Source organism: Mobula hypostoma, chromosome 11 (genome assembly GCF_963921235.1).
Source record: "Mobula hypostoma chromosome 11, sMobHyp1.1, whole genome shotgun sequence".
Classification (NCBI taxonomy): domain Eukaryota; kingdom Metazoa; phylum Chordata; class Chondrichthyes; order Myliobatiformes; family Myliobatidae; genus Mobula; species Mobula hypostoma.
In genome coordinates, this window is record NC_086107.1 from 6,572,970 (window position 1) to 6,592,794 (window position 19,825).

The 19,825-nt window shown below is 42.8% G+C and overlaps 1 protein-coding gene across 8 annotated transcripts in view; it reads right to left on the reverse strand.

Annotated features, from left to right (window-relative positions):
• The window catches only part of LOC134353567 (homeodomain-interacting protein kinase 3-like), a 251,827-nt gene that overhangs the window by 148,552 nt on the left and 83,450 nt on the right, over positions 1-19,825 (reverse strand). For all 8 annotated transcript variants that reach the window (XM_063061621.1, XM_063061618.1, XM_063061615.1 and 5 more), the window contains one exon: positions 11,340-12,426. In XM_063061621.1, the coding sequence (XP_062917691.1) occupies positions 11,340-12,424 (1,085 nt within the window). In that variant the 5' untranslated portion in view covers positions 12,425-12,426. The remainder of the gene's footprint in view (positions 1-11,339; positions 12,427-19,825) is intronic.

Genomic DNA, 19,825 nt, shown 5'->3' on the forward strand with positions numbered 1-19,825 from the left:
AGGGCCTGTTTCTGCGCTGTAGTTTTCTACGACTCTTCCCCTACAGATGCTGCATCGACTGAGCATTTCCAGCTTTTTTTTTGACCAAAGAATAGAGGCAAAACATGTAAGAAGAGTTTATTTGTACGTCACTTCAATATGTTTGTGAGATCAGGAGCAGAAGGTCAGAGTGCTCTCCAAGACCTTTAGGACCATTTTCCAGAAACTCCAACGCTGAGGGACAGTGTCTCAATCAGACATTCGGCAGTTACACTCAGTAGCCACTTGATTCATCCACAGCTCCCTGTCAGTAGCCACACACGTTGACAGGGTGGTTAAAAAGGCAAATCGCATGCTTACCTTTGAGTCAAGGCACAGAGTTCAAGAGTAAGGAAATTATACTCAGTGGCCACTTTATTAGGTGCACTTGTACCCCTCCTTCTTAATGCAAATATCTAATCAGCCAAGCATGTGGCAGCAGCTCAGTGCATAAAAGCATGCAGACATGGTCAAGAGATTCAGTTGTTCAGACCGAATATCAGAATGAGGAGTGAAGGCGATCAAGTGCCTCTGATTGTGGAACGATTGTTGGTGCCTAAATAGCTTTAGGTCTACTTTGGATATGAGTCAGTTGTTTAGGTTTAACTGGATAAATGTGTACGCCTTCTGAGTGTGTATGTGTAGGGTTGACAGTGTCCATAGCTTTCTTTAGTTCATACTGAGTCATTTCCTCTGTACCTTCTGCATGATCTTTCAAGGCGATTGTTGGTGGTTTTAGTACCTCAGAAACTGCTGATCTCCTGGGATTTTCACACACAAAAGTCATTGGACTTTACAGAGAATGGTGTGAAAAACAAAGAACATCCAGTGAGCGGCAGTTCTGTGGGTGAAATTGTCCTAGTAATGAGAGAGGTCAGAGGAGAATGACCAGATTGGTTCAGGAAGGTAACAGTAACTCACATAACCACGCATTACACAGTGATATGGAGGACAGCATCTCTGAATGCACATGTTGAACCTTGAAATGGATAAGATACAGCAGCAGAAGGTCACAAACATGTACCTGGTGACCACTTTTAGGTATAGGAGGTTCCTAATAGAGTTGCCACTGAATGTATAAACTACTGGACGTAAGACTTGTATCACATACACACACATGCGCGCTCTTTATAGAACATCCTGGCACTGGGCATGCCAATGAGCCAATGTGGCATTTGCTTCTGGCTTCTTTCAATTTTCCAACCAGCCTCTCACACCATCTATAGAAGTAAATGAGCAAAGGCCACACACTGCTGTCCATGCCACTCCATCCACAGCTCTGCCCTACCCCAAGACTATTTTAAGCTGCCTTATTGGCTTCCAGCAATCCAAACTCCAGTTCAAAAACTACTCCTGCATGTAAAAAGATTCAATGACTGAAGCACTCAGCCAGACAGAAGATGGGAACAGAGCTCTTTTTCCTGTTTACATCCCATATAATCCCGTGTGCTCTGACAGTCGAAAAAAGACACTCCATTTTTCAGCAAGAAAATAATGGAAAGTCACGGCAATGCACATGGGGCCAGAGACAAGTTCTGCTAAAGAATTTGTTCCATAAATTCTTTAAATAGTTTGAAAATATCTGTACTTATTTGGTAAAATAAGAGAAATAAGTGAAGGGAGGTTGTTTATATCCTTGTGGCTATCTCTGTGGGAAGAGGAGACTACAATGCACTTCACCAAAGAGTACTTTTTCATGTCATTGTACGTAACCCATGGCACAGAGAATACAGATTGAACTAACAACAGAACGTAGTTGAAGGCACAATTGCAAGCCAGAAAAAAGATCTATAATTGACTAAGACATTTTAATAAATGCTGGCAGTAGATTGGGTATGTCATCTAAAACTCTGACAAACTTCTATAGACGCACAGTGGAGAGTATATTGACCGGATGCACTATGGCGTCATATGGAAACACCATGCCCTTGAATGGAAAAGCCTACAAAAAGTAATGGGATTCTGCCTGGTCCATCAAGAGTAAAGCCCTCCCCACCAGTGAACCAGTGAAGCCCTCCCTCTACAGGGAGTGCTGTCGCAGGAAAGCAGCATCCATCATCCAGGCCATACTTCCTTCTCGCTTGGTCATCAGGAAAGATGTATAGGATCTTCAGGACCCACATCACCAAGTTCAGGAACAGCTATTACTGTTACTGGAGGATCAGAGGTGGAGAGGGCCAGTAACTTTAAATTTCTGGGTGTCACCATCTCAGAGGACCTGCCCTGGACCCATCATGTAAATGTATTTGCAAAGAAAGCATGACAGCACCTCTACTTTTTTTAGGAGTCCAAGGAGATTTGGCATTATCAAAAACCTTGACAAACTCCTAAAGATATGTGTTGGAAAATGTGCTGACCAGCTGCTCTGGTATGGGAACATCAACAACTTTGAGCAGAAAATCTTACAAAAGGTACTGGATTTGGCCCAGTACATCACAGGTAAAGCCCTTCCAATCACTGGGCACATCTTCATGAAAAGCAGCATCCATCAACAAAGACCCTCACCATTCAGGCCATACTCTTTTCTCACTGCTGCCATCAGTTAGAAGGTACAAGAGCCTCAGGACTTGCACCACCAGGTCCAAGAACAGTTACTACCCTTCAATCATCAAGCTCTTGAACAAAAGGGGATAACTGCACTCATTCTTTTTCTGGTGTTCCTACAACCACTGATTTCACGTTAAGGATTCTTATCTTTTATTTCATGGTCTCATTATTTATTGCTACTTATTTATATTTGCATTTGCACAGTTTTTTGTCTTCTATGCTATTGCTCTTTCATTGATCCTCTTTACAGTCACTATTCTATAGGTTTGCTGAGTATGCTTGCAGAATAAGCAGTATCTCAAGGTGTAGTGATATGTATGTATTCTGATAATAATTTTATTTTGAACTTTGATTGTTTATTCCCCTCCGGAGATGCTACCTGATCGGCTGAATTCCTCTATCACTTTGTGTGATTGCTAGCGCTGTAATACTGGTCTAGTAACTGCCATGTTACTGTGCTGCCCAAAAACCAATGGTGTGGTGGTCAGTGAAGGTCCTATATGGTTACAACAGGAATACAGATCAATTGGGAAAGCAGGCAAAGGACTGGCAAATGGAAGTTAACTCAGATTATGTGCCAAGTGATGCATTTTGAGAACTTAAACCAAGGCAGGACTTACACAATAAATCAAAGTTCAAAGTACATTTATTATCAAAGTATGTATACCATATATAGCATTGAGATTCATCAGAATCTGAATCTTGTTTAATATCACCTGCATATGTTGTGAAATTTATTTTGCAGCAACAGTACATTGCAATACATACTAATAAAACCTAGAAGTTACAAAAAGTATATTAAAAAAATAAATGAGTTGTGCAAAAAGAGGGGAAAAATTGCTGAGGTAGTTCATGGGTTCATTGTCCATTCAGAAATCTGATGGCAGAGGGGAAGAAACTGTTCCTGAAGCGTTGAGTGCGTGTCTTCAGGTTGCTGTTCTTTGTCTTTAAGATGGTAGCAATGAGAAGAGGGTATGTCCTGGGTGATGAGGGTCCTTCATAATGGAGGCTGCTTTTTTGGGGCATCACCTTTAGAAGGTGTCCTCAATGCTGGGGAGGCTAGTGCCCATGATGGAGTGACTGAGTTTACAACTTTTAACAGCTTTTTCCAATCAGCAAAAAAGCAAAAAAAACCATGATAAAATCCATGGAAAAAACCCACATAACAAAGACCGTCAAACATACAATGTGAAAAAAAACAAATCATACAAAACAATAAAAAAAGTAAACAGATACAGAGCCAATTCAGTGCTGCAACCGGTTCAGGCGACTGAGTGACGGCCATAGGCCACAGTCAAGGAGCCAGTTCAGCACCGTAGCCAGTCCAGGAACCCGATGGCTGCAGGCCACAGCTACATGGTCAGTTCAGTGCAGAGGTGAGAAAAACCTCATGGAATAGTGGCTGAACACCAGATCGGCTTTTACCCTTGGTCTCAACACCTTAACCTTAATAAATGATGGGAACTTGAGGAATGTTGCAGAACAGGGAGACTTAGGGATCCTAATACATAGCTCCCTGAAAGTGGTGGCACAGATAGATAAAGCAGTGAAGAAAGCTTATGGCATGCTGGTCTTCACTGGGTGGGCCAATAAGTCCAAGAGGCAGGACATCATGTTACAGCTGCACAAGACATCGCTGAGATCACACCTGGAACACTGTTGGTCACCATACCATAGGAAGGCTGCCATGAAGCTGGAGAGGCGCAAGGAAGATTCACAAGGATGTTACCAGGACAGAAGGGTTTGAGTTATAAGGAGAGAGACTGGATACTCTTTCTCCTGGAGCAAGAGGAGAGTGAGTGGAGACCTTATGAAGGTTCATAAGATCATGAGATGCAGAAATAAGATGGGTGGTCACAGTAATTCTCCCCCAAGAAAGAGGAGTCCCACTATTGGAGACATCCTCTGCACATCCACTCTATCTAGGCCTTTCAATATCTGAAAGGTTTGATTGAGATCCCTCTCCTTCTTCTAAGCTCCACCAAGTGCAGGCCCAGAGCCAAAAACTCTTAATGTTTACCCTTTCATTCCCAGAATCATTTTGTGAAGTTCCTCTGGAGCCTCTCCATCGCTATCACATCTTAGATAAGAGGCTCAAAACTGCTCACAACACTCCAAGGGCAGTCTGACCAATGACCTATAAAGCCCCGGCATCACATTCTTGCTCTTATATTCTCGTTCTCTTGAAATGAATGCAAACATTGCAACATGCACAAAATGCAGGAGGAACTCAGCAAGCCCGCCAGCATCGAAGAAAAAGAGTAAAGAGTCGACATTTTGAGCCAAAACCTTCATCAGGACTATTCATATTGCATTTACCTTTGTTACCACCAACTCAACCTGAAAGTTAACCTTCAGGGAACCTGCACAAGGACTCCAAAATCCCTTGGCGTCTCTGATTTCTGAATTTCTCTCCGTTTAGAAAATAGTTGGTACCTTTTTCCTTCTACCAAAGTGATGACTATACACTTCCCTACACTGTACTGCATCTGACACTTCTTTGCCCATTCACCCAATCTGTCCAAGTCCTTCTTGGACAGATTCAATATTCTGCTGCATTCAATTTGGAGTAACAATAATTTCATTCTTTTTTACACTTGTGTACTGAAGAACGGTAATAAACAACCTTGAAAGTTGAATCCTAACATAGGAAAGATTTAGAGCAGGGGTTCCCAACCTGGGGTCCACAGACACCTTGGTTAATGATAGGGGTCCATGGCATAAAAAAGTTGGGAACTCTGAAGTTAGATATGGATACAGGGAAATGAAACTAACTCAGGGAGACACCTTGGTCGGCCGCCAAAGGGTCTGTTTCTGTTCTGATGACACTTAGTAACCAAATGCCTGGGAGTATATGGCAGCTGTTCTTGTTTATTTCTCCACACAGGGCAGACAGACTAGCTCTACTGACGATAATCCACATTACACAGAATGGCTAATTGATGAGTGAAGTAAGAGCACTTGATGAGTCACCTCATATTTTTTACTCTGATCTTCAAAAGGAAGGTGAATAAAACATGACGTATATGTTCCAGAGCATGTCCTGTGCACGACTTAGAGCCTACGTATCTATCTTATGGAGATTCAAACGCACCTGGCTCTCAGTCTGAGGAGACGCTCTGACTTTCTCAACGTGACATTGCACATGTGTGGAAACACAATGATGGGAAGTGTGTAGTGAACCTCCACAAGTTGCCCAACCTTCCTGCCACCCTTTCATACATTCTCTCTTCTCTTTCCTCCCATCATATAGAAAATACAAAACTTTGAAAATGCATACCACCGTACTCAAAGACAACTTTTAAACACAACAGATTCAGCAGTTGCTGGAAATCCAGAGTAATACACATAAAAGGCTGGAGGAACTCAGGTGGTCAGGCAGCTTCTGTGGAGAGGAATAAACAGTCAATGTTCAGGATGACACCCTTCATCAGGACTTGAAAACAAAAGGGAAGAATCTGCTGTTGCCAGGCTCTTGAAGAGACCTCTCATATATTAAAATATGAGCTCTTAATGTCCCAATCTACCTCTTTGGGGTCCTAGCACTTTATTTGTCTACCTACACTGTACTTCCTCTACAACTGCAACACCACTATTTGGAGGGTGGGGAAATCTGTGGAATCTATTGTCACTGATGGCTGTGGGGACCAGGTCATTGGATATATTTAAAGTGGAGGTTGAAAGGTTCTTGATTAGTCATGGCATCAAAGATTACAGGGAGAAGGCGAGAGAATGGAGTTGAGAAGAATAATAAATCAGCCATTATTGAATGGGAAGCAAACTTGATGGGCCAAATAGCCTCTCTGCTCCTATGTCTTATGATCACATTGTTTTCTTTTACTACATCACTGTGCTTATATGATCTGTCCACATGGCATGCAAAATGAAAACTCTTCAGTGTATCGCGGTACATGAAGAATTTAAAATATACATATTTTTGAGACATAGTGCAGAACAGCCCCTTCCAGCTCTTCGAGCCATGCTGCCCAGCAATCCCCTGATCTTAACCCTAGCCTAATCACACGGCAATTTACATTGGCCAATTAACCTACCAAATGGTGTGTCTTTGGACTGTGAGGGGAAACCGGAGCACCCAGAGGAAACCCACATGGTCACAGGGAGAAGGTAATGGCAGGAACTCTTTGCAGGCAATGGCTGGAATTGAACCCAGTCATTGGTACTACAAAGCTTTGTGTTAACCACTACTCTACTGTGCCCACCCCAGTCTGCAAGTTTAACAATAATAAACCAACATGTGGGGTAAAATGACAAAATATGGTGAACTATTAGATAAAATCCATGGTCTTTCCTGATAAGCATCAGAAGTAAGAAGTACACACAGTTGGATGTGCCATATTTGAGAGAAGGTATTAAACCAAGGCCATATCTGTCATGTTAGGTGAAAGTGGAAGGTCACTTTGCATCATTTCAAAGATGAACAGGATTTCACCCGATACTTAACCCTCAACCAAGGCGGAATATCTGGTTCATTATTCAATGTGAGAGCCTGCAGTCCAATGATGGCTTCCCTTCATTATTATGTCACAAAAAATACACTCTTGTAATTGTGACAGGCATCAAGGCATGCTCAGATTAGACGGGCACCCCTTCATTAGGAAATACTGGAAATGCACAACATCTAAAATACTTGAAATACTGGTGAGGAGGGCAAAGTTCTTATCATTACTACCATCGGGCAGGAATTACGGAAGCCTTAGGAACCACACCACCAGATTCAGGGACAGTTATTACCCTACAACCATCAAGTTCCTGAACCAGCACGGATAACTGTACTCACCTCAACTCTGAACTGATTCCACTACCTACAGATTCACTTTCAAGAACTCTACAATTCATGTTCGCAGTATTATTATTTTCTTTATTCGCACAATTTGTCCTCTTTTGCACATTGGTTATTTGTCAGTCTTTATGCATAGTTTTTCACAAATTATATTGTATTTATTTTTCTGTTAATGTCTGCAAGAAAATGAATCTCAAGGTAGTACATGGTGACATATACGTACTTTAATAATAAATTTTACTTTGACTTTGGGGAAAAGATCACAGGCTTCAAATTTTAGTGACCTCTCTTATTTTTGTTTCCTTTATACTGGAAAACCTCTGGATGGAATCAAAATTGTGGCCATAATGGTTCACTGCACGACCCTGAATTGCATGGGCAGAAGTGAAGGGCAGCAGATATACTGAATACCCAATCTCAACCTTTCTTTTTACAATACATCATTTATATCATCCACCTCTCATTCTATCTCTATTTCTTTAAATCTTTTACAATTTATAAACAAAACAGGTACTAAATCACTTTGTATTTGCAATAGAGTAACAAGGTAAAGCAAAATTAAACATGGATTACTGAGCAGCCAATTTCTCCCTGTGCTCTAAGATTGATCAGTAAGTACCAACCAAGGCCATGCACATTATATCATCCATCAACAAGAACATCAAGCATTAAAATAGTACACTTAATGTTGCAAAACATCCCAAAGTACTTCACAGGAAGTTTTAAAACAGAATTTGACACCAAGGAAATAACTAGGGCAAAGGGAGATCTGATAGAGGTTTATAAGATTATGAGAGGTATAGACAGAATAGACAGACAATATCCTTTTCTCAGGGTTGAAATGTCTAATACCAGAGGGCATGCATTTATGGTGAGAGTGTAACTTCAAAAGAGATGTGAAGGTCAAGTGTCTTTTTATTACACAGAGAGTGGTGGGTGCCTGCAATGCGCTGCCTGGGGTGGTGGTAGGGGCAGAAACATTCAGGACTTCTAAGAGATGTTCAGATACGCACATGAATGTGAGGAAAGAGGAAGGATATGGACATTGTGCAGGCAGAAGAGATCCATTTAGCCAGCCATTTGATTACTAATTTAATTGGTTCAGCACAACATTATGGGTCACAGGGCCTGGTTCTGTACTGTACTGTTCTGTGTTCTATATTGTAAGAGATAAAAAGCTTTATGGAAGGAAAACTTTTTCAATGGATCTTAAATGTGGAGATAGAGACACAGTGGTTTAGGGAGGACAATAATAAAACTTTAGATCAAGACAACTAGAGGCAGGTCACTTTGCAAACCCAAGATGATCCAGGGACAGTATGGTAGCATAGCGCTAAGTGCAATTGCTTTACAGGACCAGCGATGACCAAATGGGGCTCCATTCCTCCCGCTGTCTATAAGGAGTCTGTACATTGGGTTTCGTTCGGGTGCTCCAGTTTCCTCCAACATTCCAAACACATTGTGTTACGGTTAGGAAATTGTGTACATGCTATGTTGTTGCTGGAAGTATGGCAACATTTGTGGGCTGCCCCAGCATAATCCTCACTGACTTAATTTGAAACAAATGATGTATATTTTAATAAACATGCTACAAATAAATCCAATCTGATGAAGGGAACAGAAGGGCAAAATTGAAGACTCAAGACGCCTATAGATTTGGTTTGAAAGATAAAGCCATGAAGGAATCTGAGAACATGGACGGATACTCTGAATCCTGTAACATCCATCAGTTTGCATTAGTGTTTGCTAATGTATAGTTTGAGGACATCCAAGATGGCGCTGGCGATACATGGTGATGTTTTGCGGGCTGCTTACAAAACTTCAAAATATACTTCCTCTGAACTACATTTGTACATTCCTTGGTATCTGCAGCCTTGAATTTCCCTTGAAGTAACGTACTTTTAAACCCATCTTAATGAACAATTGATTTTACGACATCCTGAAGGACTCAGTGAACTCTAGATATTTATTGTTAGTAGCACACATAAAAGTTGCTTGAAATTCCAGCATCTGCAGATTTCTTCATGTTTGCATTTATTGTTAGTATTTTGTTTGATCTTTTCATTTTGTATTTGCACAGTTTGCTGTCTTTTGCATATTGGTTATTTGGCTGTCTTGTGTGCAGATTTTCATTGATTCCGTTGTGTTACTTTGTATTTACAGTGAATGGCCACAAGGAAATGAATCTCAGAGTTGTATGTGGTGACATTATCACCGTGTCATCTGAAAATCCACAAAATGCTGGGGGAACTCAGCAGGTCTGATATTATTCATGGAGAGGAATAAAGAGCTGACATTTCAGACCCATCACCAGGACTACTGATGCAAGGTCCTGATGAAGGGTCTTGGCTCAAAATGTTGACTCCTTATTCCTCTCTATAGATGTTAGCTGAATTGCTGAGTTCCTCCAGCACTTTGTATATGCGTAACTCAGCAGCAAAGTGGGTGTTCAGACAACACATGGTGATAATACTGATAGATAAAACATCTGATTCTCTAAATATAGCCCTTCGGTACGAAGAAAGTAGCTGGCAAAAATGATGATGTTGTGCAACTGTCTTCCAGGAATAGTTTTAAGCTTCTCCATCAGTGCCAAAAACATCAGAGTAATGGAAGCAATCAACAACTCCTGGGAAAACGACTCCATGAGGGCCAGCCCCTTCATCCTTCTCAAAACACACTGAGTAATGCTGCCATTCAAAACTATACATCTGCCACTTTATGGGGGTAAAAGACATTGTTGCTGCCTTGTTTTAACCTCAGTGAAGTGCATCGTCTGCGTCAAATCAAGTCAGAGAGGATTGTGCTTGGCATCCTGCAAGTGCTGCCATGCTTCCAGCGCCAACATAGCATGCCCACAGCTTACTAATCCCAACCCGGAATGTGGGATGAAACTAATGGGGACAACATACAAACTCCTAGGCACTGGTGGGAATTGAACCACAATGATTGATTGCTGGTACTGCAAAGCAGTGCGCTAACCACTACGAACCTAACCACTCCACGTGAACTGTAGATCAAATTTCTGCTCCAATTGTTATGCTGTTTTAAGATGAGCTAATGCTACACAGACAAAAAATTTAGTAATGGACTTGTTCTGAGATCCCAATACCCACGATTAGTTACTATTCCAGTGGTCTGACCGATGCTTTATAAAGCCTCCGCATTACATTCTTACTTTTATACTCTACCGATTTCAAAATGAATTCTTAAAAACAAACTGAGGATCTTCCAGACTGCACGACACCAACACACAATCATCTTAGATAGAAATACATCCTTGTTTCCTATATAGGTGAGTCTAGGACCAATGGGCACAGCATCAGAACAGAGTAACGTCCATTTAGAACAGAGATGAGGTGGTGAATTTGTGGAATTCATTGCCACAGACAGCTGTGGAGACCAAGTCAGGGGGTATATTTAAAACGAAGGTTAATGGGTTCTTGATTAGTGAGGGCGTCAAAGGTTTTAGGGGAAAAGCAGAAGAATGGGGTTGAGAGGGATAATAAATCAACTGTGTTGAAATGACGGGGCAGACTCGATGGCTGAATCACCTAATTCTGCTCCTATGTCTTATGGTCTCATGGTCTTGCCACCTCGCAGAAGTCTACTGCAGGCAATAATAAAAAAATGAATAGAAATTCTCCAGCCAATGTCCTGGAATTCATATTCAACATATCTAAAAGATACAACAGTTTAAAAAAAAACAATAGGAAAAATATTTACTGTAGAAGCTTGCAATAATAAAAAAAAAGCACAGCTATAGTTAAATGCATTATCACCAACAAGTGCTGCACAAAATTCCCCACTAAATTCAGCTTTCTATTGGAAACATACCCTGTATCGTAAAACCAAATTGACAAGTTCACAACCTCTTGTTAATGTGTACAGCACATGATGTAAAAAAAAACCTCTGCCAAAACTCATCACCTCACTCCGCTGGCTGTGCCTCCGCAGATGAACTGGCACTCACCTGTAATACCGCGACTGCAAATACGTCGAACATACGGCTTTGGACACATGGCTGGCTGACCCAAAATCGATCACTTTAACCCGGTAAGGCTGCCGAATGGGATCGACCAGCATGATATTCTCTGGTTTGAGGTCCGCGTGGATTAAACCAAGGCTCTTCAGTTTATTCAGTGCAGTGGCCACTTGCTGCAAGATTGGCCTAATCACTTTTAGGGGCAAGGGACTAAACTTGTTCTGCTTTAAAAAGTCATATAAATTCTGTTCCAACATCTCAAATACCAAACACGTATGATTCCGGTGCTGAAAGCACTCGTAGGCACGCACAAAGTTAAACTCATCCGCGTTTTCGTTACTCAACTGTGCTAAGATGCCGACTTCGATTTGCCCCTGCCGTGCATACGAGGGGTGGTTTTTCAAGATCTTTATCGCCACAATCTCATTCGTACCCCTCTTCCAACACTTTACCACCTGGCCAAAGGTCCCACGCCCCAGAAAGTCAAGAACCTCATAGGTATTCTTCATCGAACACAGCACCTCGTGCTGCATCAGGTGGTAATCGCCATCTCCGCTTGCACTGTTCTGCTTAGGGGCAGTGGTCACAACAGTAACAGGGTTCCCAACACCCGCCTGCAACATTGCCGGCATTATTGGCAGCTCATCTACAATCTGCATGGCGCTACCTCGGTTATCGAGCTCCTCACTTTTTCTCTTCAGCCCACATCGCTGGTAGCTCTCTAGCGAGGTCAGACGGCCTCCTGGCCTCTCGCCCTGCGGTACCACTGCCAGAGGCTGCTGCGTTGCTGTGACCCCAGCGGCGCACAGTGGGTCCAGTGCAATCGCACCCGCCGCCACCAGGATGCTCTGTCCGCGAGCTCTGCCGGCGGAGTCCTTCAACTGGAAGGAAGAGATGGCCAGGTGAGCAGGGTGGACAACCCCAAGGTTCCGTCCGTTTAGGTAAGTCCGTGGATAAGTTCTTTCATGGTACACACAACTGCTTGGCTCAACTTTTAGCTTCTTCACACTACAAAAGGCACTTGTCTGAGTTTGATAGAAGTGTGGTGGGCAAACCAAAACTTGTGAGGCCATACCTGCATGGACAGAGAAAATAAAGGATTAGTAAACAATTCAACACAACCTCAGCCTTGCAAATGCTAACACAGAGAAGCAAGAGAGACTGACGATGCTGGAAATCTGGAGAACACGTGCAAAAATACTGGAAGAACACCACAGATTAAGCAGCATTTAGACCATGAGACACTGAAGCAAAATTAGGCCAATTCAGCTCATTGAATCTGCTCCGCCATTCCATCATGAGTGATTTATTATCCCTCTATACCCCATACTCCAGCTTTCACCCCATAACATATGACATAGGGGTAGAAATGCTTATGGAAGGAAATGGGTAGTCAGTGGGTGAAGACCTTGATGAAGGGTTTTGGCCCGAAATGTTGAGTGCTCATTTCCCTAATGAAAAACTACACACAAAGACTGAAAAACATCCAATGTGCAAAAAAAAAGACAAACTGTGGAAGAATAGACGGAGAGACGTAGAGAACATGAGTTGCAGAGTCCTTGAAAGTGAGTTTGTCAGTTGTGGAATCAGCTCAGTGTTGAGGTGAGTGAAGTTATCCATGTTGGAGCCCCAAGGTTGAAGGGTAGTAAGTGTTCCCGAACCTGGTGGTATGGGAACTGAGGCTCCTGTACCTCCGTCCCGCTGACAGTAGTGAGGAGAGAGCATGGCCTAGATGGATGGTGGGGGGGTTCTCGATGACGAATGGTGCTTTCTTGTGGTAGCGCTCCTTGCAGATGTGCTCAACAGGTTGGGCAGCATCCGTGGAAACGATCAGTCAATGTTTCGGGCCGGAACCCTTCGTCAGGGTTGAAGAGGACTCCCATTGCAGCCTCCTCTACATTGGTGAAACCCGATGCAGACTGGGGGATCGCTTCGTCGAGCACCTCCACTCCGTCCACCACAACAGACAGGATCACCGAGTTGCCACCCACTTCAACTCTGCTTCCCATTCCCATTCGGATATGTCCATACATGGCCTCCTCTACTGCCATGATGAGGCCAAACTCAGGTTGGAGGAGCAACATCTCATATATCATCTAGGTAGTCTCCAGCCCCTTGGTATGAACATTGAATTCTCCAACTTCCGGTAATTCCCTCCCCCTCCCTCCCCATTCCAGTTTCGCTCTGCCTACTACCTCCCTCGTGGTTCCACGTCCTTCTACTACCCATTGTGCTTTCCCCTATTCCTTCTTCACTTTTCCTGCCTATCACCTCCCTGCTTCCCCTCCCCCACCCCTTTATCTTTCCCCTTATTGGTTTTTCACCTGGAACCTACCAGCCTTCTCCTTCCCACCCCGCCCCCCTTCTTTATAGGGCCTCTGCCCCTTCCCTCTTCAGTCCTGACGAAGGGTTCCGGCCCGAAACGTCGACTGATCGTTTCCACGGATGCTGCCCAACCTGCTGAGTTCCTCCAGCGTGTTGTTAGTGATGCTTTGACCCCAGTATCTGCAGAGTATTTTGTGTTTAAGATGTGCTCAATAGTTGGGAGGACTTTGCCTGTGATAGACTGGGCTGCATCCATCACTTTTTTTAGTGGACAAACATGTGACAGCTATTTGGATCACTGGTTAATTGTATATGAATGAGGCATTCAAAATTTTAAAGCTCTATAACCTATATAGAAATATATAGTTGGTATTCTCTATATATAATGCATTCCATATGTGCTTCTCTTTGCAATTTATTTTTAAAATTCATTGCAAATTTATGTCTTTGCACTGTACTGCTGCTGCAATAACAGCAAATTTCACATCAGACAACAGGAATTCTGCAGATGCTGGAAATTCAAGCAACACACATCAAAGTTGCTGGTGAACGCAGCAGGCCAGGCAGCATCTGTAGGAAGAGGTGCAGTCGACATTTCAGGCCGAGACCCTTTGTTAGGACTAACTGAAGGAAGAGTGAGTAAGGGATTTGAAAGTTGGAGGGGGAGGGGGAGATGCAAAATGATAGGAGAAGACAGGAGGGAGAGGGATAGAGCCAAGAGCTGGACAGGTGATTGGCAAAAGGGGATACAAGAGGATCATGGGATAGGAGGTCTGGGAAGAAAGACAAGGGCGGGGGGGACCTAGAGGATGGGCAGGAGGTATATTCAGAGGGACAGAGGGAGAAAAAGGAGAGTGAGAGAAAGAATGTGTGCATAAAAATAAGTAACAGATGGGGTACGAGGGGGAGGTGGGGCCTTAGCGGAAGTTAGAGAAGTCGATGTTCATGCCATCAGGTTGGAGGCTACCCAGACGGAATATAAGGTGTTGTTCCTCCAACCTGAGTGTGGCTTCATCTTTACAGTAGAGGAGGCCGTGGATAAACATGTCAGAATGGGAATGGGATGTGGAATTAAAATGTGTGGCCACTGGGAGATCCTGCTTTCTCTGGCAGACAGAGCGTAGATGTTCAGCAAAGCGGTCTCCCAGTCTGCGTCGGGTCTCGCCAATATATAAAAGGCCACATCGGGAGCACCGGACGCAGTATATCACCCCAGTCAACTCACAGGTGAAGTGTTGCCTCACCTGGAAGGACTGTTTGGCGCCCTGAGTGGTGGTAAAGGAGGAAGTGTAAGGGCATGTGTAGCACTTGTTCCGCTTACACGAATAAGTGCCAGGAGGGAGATCAGTGGGGAGGGATGGGGGGGACGAATGGACAAGGGAGTTGCGTAGGGAGCGATCCCTGCGGAATGCAGAGGAGGGGGGAGGGAAAGATGTGCTTAGTGGTGGGATCCCGTTGGAGGTGGCGGAAGTTACGGAGAATAATATGTTGGACCCGGAGGCTGGTGGGGTGGTAGGTGAGGACCAGGGGAACCCTATTCCTAGTGGGGTGGTGGGAGGATGGAGTGAGAGCCGATGTACGTGAAATGGGGGAGATGCGTTTAAGAGCAGAGTTGATAGTGGAGGAAGGGAAGCCCCTTTCTTTAAAAAATGAAGACATCTCCCTCGTCCTAGAATGAAAAGCCTCATCCTGAGAGCAGATGCGGCGGAGACGGAGGAATTGCGAGAAGGGGATGGCGTTTCACATCAGCTAAGTAGTGACAATTAATCTGATTCTTCCACCTTCCACCCACTCATCAATACATCCTGATATCTTAGTCAGCTGCATTTGTTTGAAACCTTACACGTCCGATCCAAGTGCATCAGTCACTCGTTTAATAGAAAAGACATTTAGGCAGTGCAATCTTTCACAAAAATGTCTGCAGTTAATTGCAAAATTCATATCTTTTTTTAAATAGTTATCTTGATTGACAAATAACCTTTGGCAAGACATTCAAAAATATCTGTGTCACTGGATGTTTTGTTTCTGTCTTAATAGGAAATCGGACCTCAGTTGGAAACTGCATTAGAAAACCAACATTCCCGCCATACTGAGCCAATTTCTTGTCCTCTGGCTATAGTCCAGGGTTACAATTTGTGGTTTCAGAATGTGATGCAAGAACGTTTATTCAAGCACTCCCAACCTGTGGTGCTTGGCTCCCAAAAGAACTGGGAACCGGGTGAAATGGGCAATGATTACAGGGGGTTTGAGGCTTTGATTAAGTAATTTAGTTAAAATGTTCATAAATAAAATTCTTCACATGCCTACTGCCCTGGCTAAAGTGATGATCAAAGCTAAGGAATCCCAGCAACAGCTCTATCGCTTGAGAAGAAGTGACCCATGATGTCACCGGCCCTTTTAATGGGAGGGATGGGCACATTTTACCAAGTCCGAACAATTGAGGTGTTTATTGGGAACCACTACCACAGATCAGTTCTCTGGCTATTTGGCAATGCAGAGGGAAAAAACGGCCAAGGTCAGAAGTGAAGAGACATTGAATAACAAGTTTTCTTTTCTGGGAAATATTACATAAATATTCAACAAGTTCTTTAACCAGAAACAAAACAGTTTTGCACTCCAAAAACTTCAAGAGCACATCATTACTAAAAGTTTAAAACTGTCAGACTTCTTAATTTTTACTAATATTCACATACAATAATGCACTGCAGAAGGACACATTCATGCCCTTTAGATTACTCAAGATGGATAGAAAATTCTTGAAACCAAGGCATGTCAGTTAGTAAGTTATACTCAGGAAATAAGTGCAGTATAACTTTCCATCTGACCGTAAGACCATAAGATTTAGGAGCAGAATTAGGCCATATGGCCCATCAAGTCTGCTCCACCAATCATGGCTGATTTACTATCCTTCTTAACCCCCCATGACTAATCAATAACCTATCAACCTCTACTTTAAATATACTAATGACATGGCCACCACAGCTGTCTGAGGTAATGAATTCCACAGATTCACCATCTCCTGACTAAAACCAAAAGATGAAATTTAATGTCTAGCTAAAGACCAGTACATACAACGTCTGCTGCCTTTTACAAATGAAGTTCAGCAAGTGATATCAGAGAAACAGGGCTGGGTGCCGAATGGGAAGTTGCCCAGTGCCATTCAATATACCCTGCATCCTTCGATATAAAAGGTGACAACAGAGTTAGCAGATACCAAGAGCTCACTGCATCATAGTATGGTGTCACAATGGAAAGCTCTGATCATCACAGGAAGATAAGTTGTTTCTGCTTTCTTTAAATAAATCTATCAGATCCAAGAAGCCATAATTACTAAGGCAAAAAACTTGAACAATTCGCAAGTAGTAAGATACTTCTACCAGGATGTGGAGAGGATGTTTCTTATAGTCGGAGTCTAGGACCAGAGGGCACAACCTGAGAATACAAGGATCCCTTTAGAACAGAGATGAGGAGGAATTTCTTTAGTCAAAGGATGGTGAATTTGTGGAATTCATTGCCCCAGATGGCCATTTGGACTCTGGACATTGTTTAACTGAATCCGTGTAGGTTTAGTCAAGTGGCAATGTCTGTTCCTGCGGTGAATGGTTCACTGGATGGGAAAATCAGGCGTGATAAACTACTTCACTTTCATCATCATCAGGTGCCATGCCCAGATTGAGCCTTGACTGTCATAGCCCACACACTCCTGTTTCGGGTCAAGTGGATCATTTCATTAGTATTCATTTCCAGTTATCTGGCTGCTATCTCCGTGATCATTTGTCTTTGTCTTCCTCTTGTTTTCTTCCCTTCAATCTTTCCCATAATTACTGCGTATTCTAACTCCTCTTTCCTAATCACCTGTCCAATGAAGTAGCCTCCAACCTGATGGCATGAACATCGACTTCTCTAACTTCCGCTAATGCCCCACCTCCCCCTCGTACCCCATCCGTTATTTATTTATATACACATATTCTTTCTCTCTCTCTCTCCTTTTTCTCCCTCTGTCCCTCTGACTATACCCCTTGCCCATCCTCTGGGTTCCCCCCCCCTTTTCCTTCTCCCTGGGCCTCCTGTCCTATGATCCCATTTGCCAATCACTTGTCCAGCTCTTGGCTCCATCCCTCCCCCTCCTGTCTTCTCCTATCATTTTGGATCTCCCCCTCCCCCTCCCCCTCCCACTTTCAAATCTCTTACTAGCTCTTCCTTCAGTTAGTCCTGACGAAGGGTCTCGGCCCGAAACGTCGACTGTACCTTCTCCTAGAGATGCTGCGTTCACCAGCAACTTTGATGTGTGTTGTTCCAATGAAGTTACGTTGCCTTTTCATGATCTCATACATTATTTCTCTTTTTGTGCTTGCTCTGTTCATGACATCCTTGTTAGATATTCGTTTCGTCCATGATATTCTTTGCATCCTCCTCAAAAACCACATCTCTGCTGCTTCAATTAGTTTCCTCATGTTACTAGATATTGTCCAACATTCTGATCCATATAACTTCACTATATTCACTATACGGCATCCTAATGACTGACATGGAGCACAAACTACAAACCGCCAAGGTTCTAGAATAGAACAGCACACTAGATGACAATGGTTTAAAACAAAACTGTTTGATTTCAATTCCCCAAATTAGAATACCGATGTTATTTGCCCAGCTCTTATTTTGTAGACAAGCCAAAATATATTATGGGTACCTAATAAACATAGGGCCATGAGTGTTCACACCCAAGACATCACTAAAGACTGTTCCATGAGATGAACAACTCTACCAGAATATAAAGAACTGGAAAATGCAGCCACTTCACCCTGTTCTGCCATTTCATCTCCACTTTCCAGCCTAATCTCATTGTCTCCGCAGAACCTGTGATCCCATATAATTATGGATCCCAACTTCAATATACTCAACAACAAAGCATCCACAGCCTTCCAGAGTTGAAAATTCCAAACATAATAACCATCTCTGTAAGACAATTTCTCCACACCTCACTTCTAAATACATTGCACATACAGTAAGACTATTACAGCATCAATTCCAATTGTAAGAAATTTGTACACTCTCCCTTTGATCGTATGGGTTTTCTCTGGGTCCTCTAGTTTCCCTCCACAATTTAAAGGCACATAGGTTAGTCGGTTAATTGGTCATTCAAATGGACAATATGGGCTTGCTGGCCCAGAAGGGCCTGTTACTGTACTGTATCTCTAAATAAATAAAAATAAAAAATAATAAATGATCAAGCTTGGGTCCTCTATCTAGAACTTCAAGCTCCAGGTATTTCAACCAGCACTATTCTGTCAGCACTCTTGAGTAATTTACGTGTTTCAAGAGATGGCCTCTCAAGCCATTGGAATGCAAGTCCATTGAGTTCATTCTCAGTTGATCCAAGGTGGGTTTTGAACAATTTTACTTGGTAAACAAAGGACTGAGGAATTTTCTGGAAGTTTAAAAATGAGGATAGGTCATTAAATCAAGTGCTTCACAGAGCATCAAGTAAGTGTTGTCAGCTTCAATAACAAGCCTTGTTGACAGCACTCACGGCTTAAGCAAGAAAACGTTCAAAGTTGTTGCAATTTCCTGAAAAGTACTAACAGGGAACAACTGATGTTATTAAATCACCATAAAGTCATAATCATTCCCTTCAAGACCAATAATAGTTCAAAATAATTCTAATTTGTTTTAATGTCACAGGAAAATCATGACAAACTCTTTAACTAGAAATAAGATGCTTCTTTCTATGAAAATCTAATATTTCCCCTTCAGTCTGTTTTAAAGGCAGAGATCTACTGAAAATTCTCTTTTCTTATGTCAAAGATTTTTATATGAAGAGTCGTCAAGAAAGTACATGACTGAAATGCTCAACAATCACCGTGTTCTGGTTTAAACATGATGCAAACTCCTTAGGAGTGTATAGAACAACCATACCCGAATTTTTGTTGGTGTGCCTGCCATTTCTTTTTCAGAGCCATCTCGAACCAAAACATATCCTGCTCTGCTCACACTGGGGGAAGAGAATGAGAGGAGGTCCCCTAGGCATTGTTACAACACTTCCTGTCCAACTGGCTTCACTGTGATGCACCTATCAGTAGAACAGCAGAGACCTCCAGAAGGATGATGTTTGTAACTCCAGCAGACTGAAGGTGTAAGCATGCTTGGCA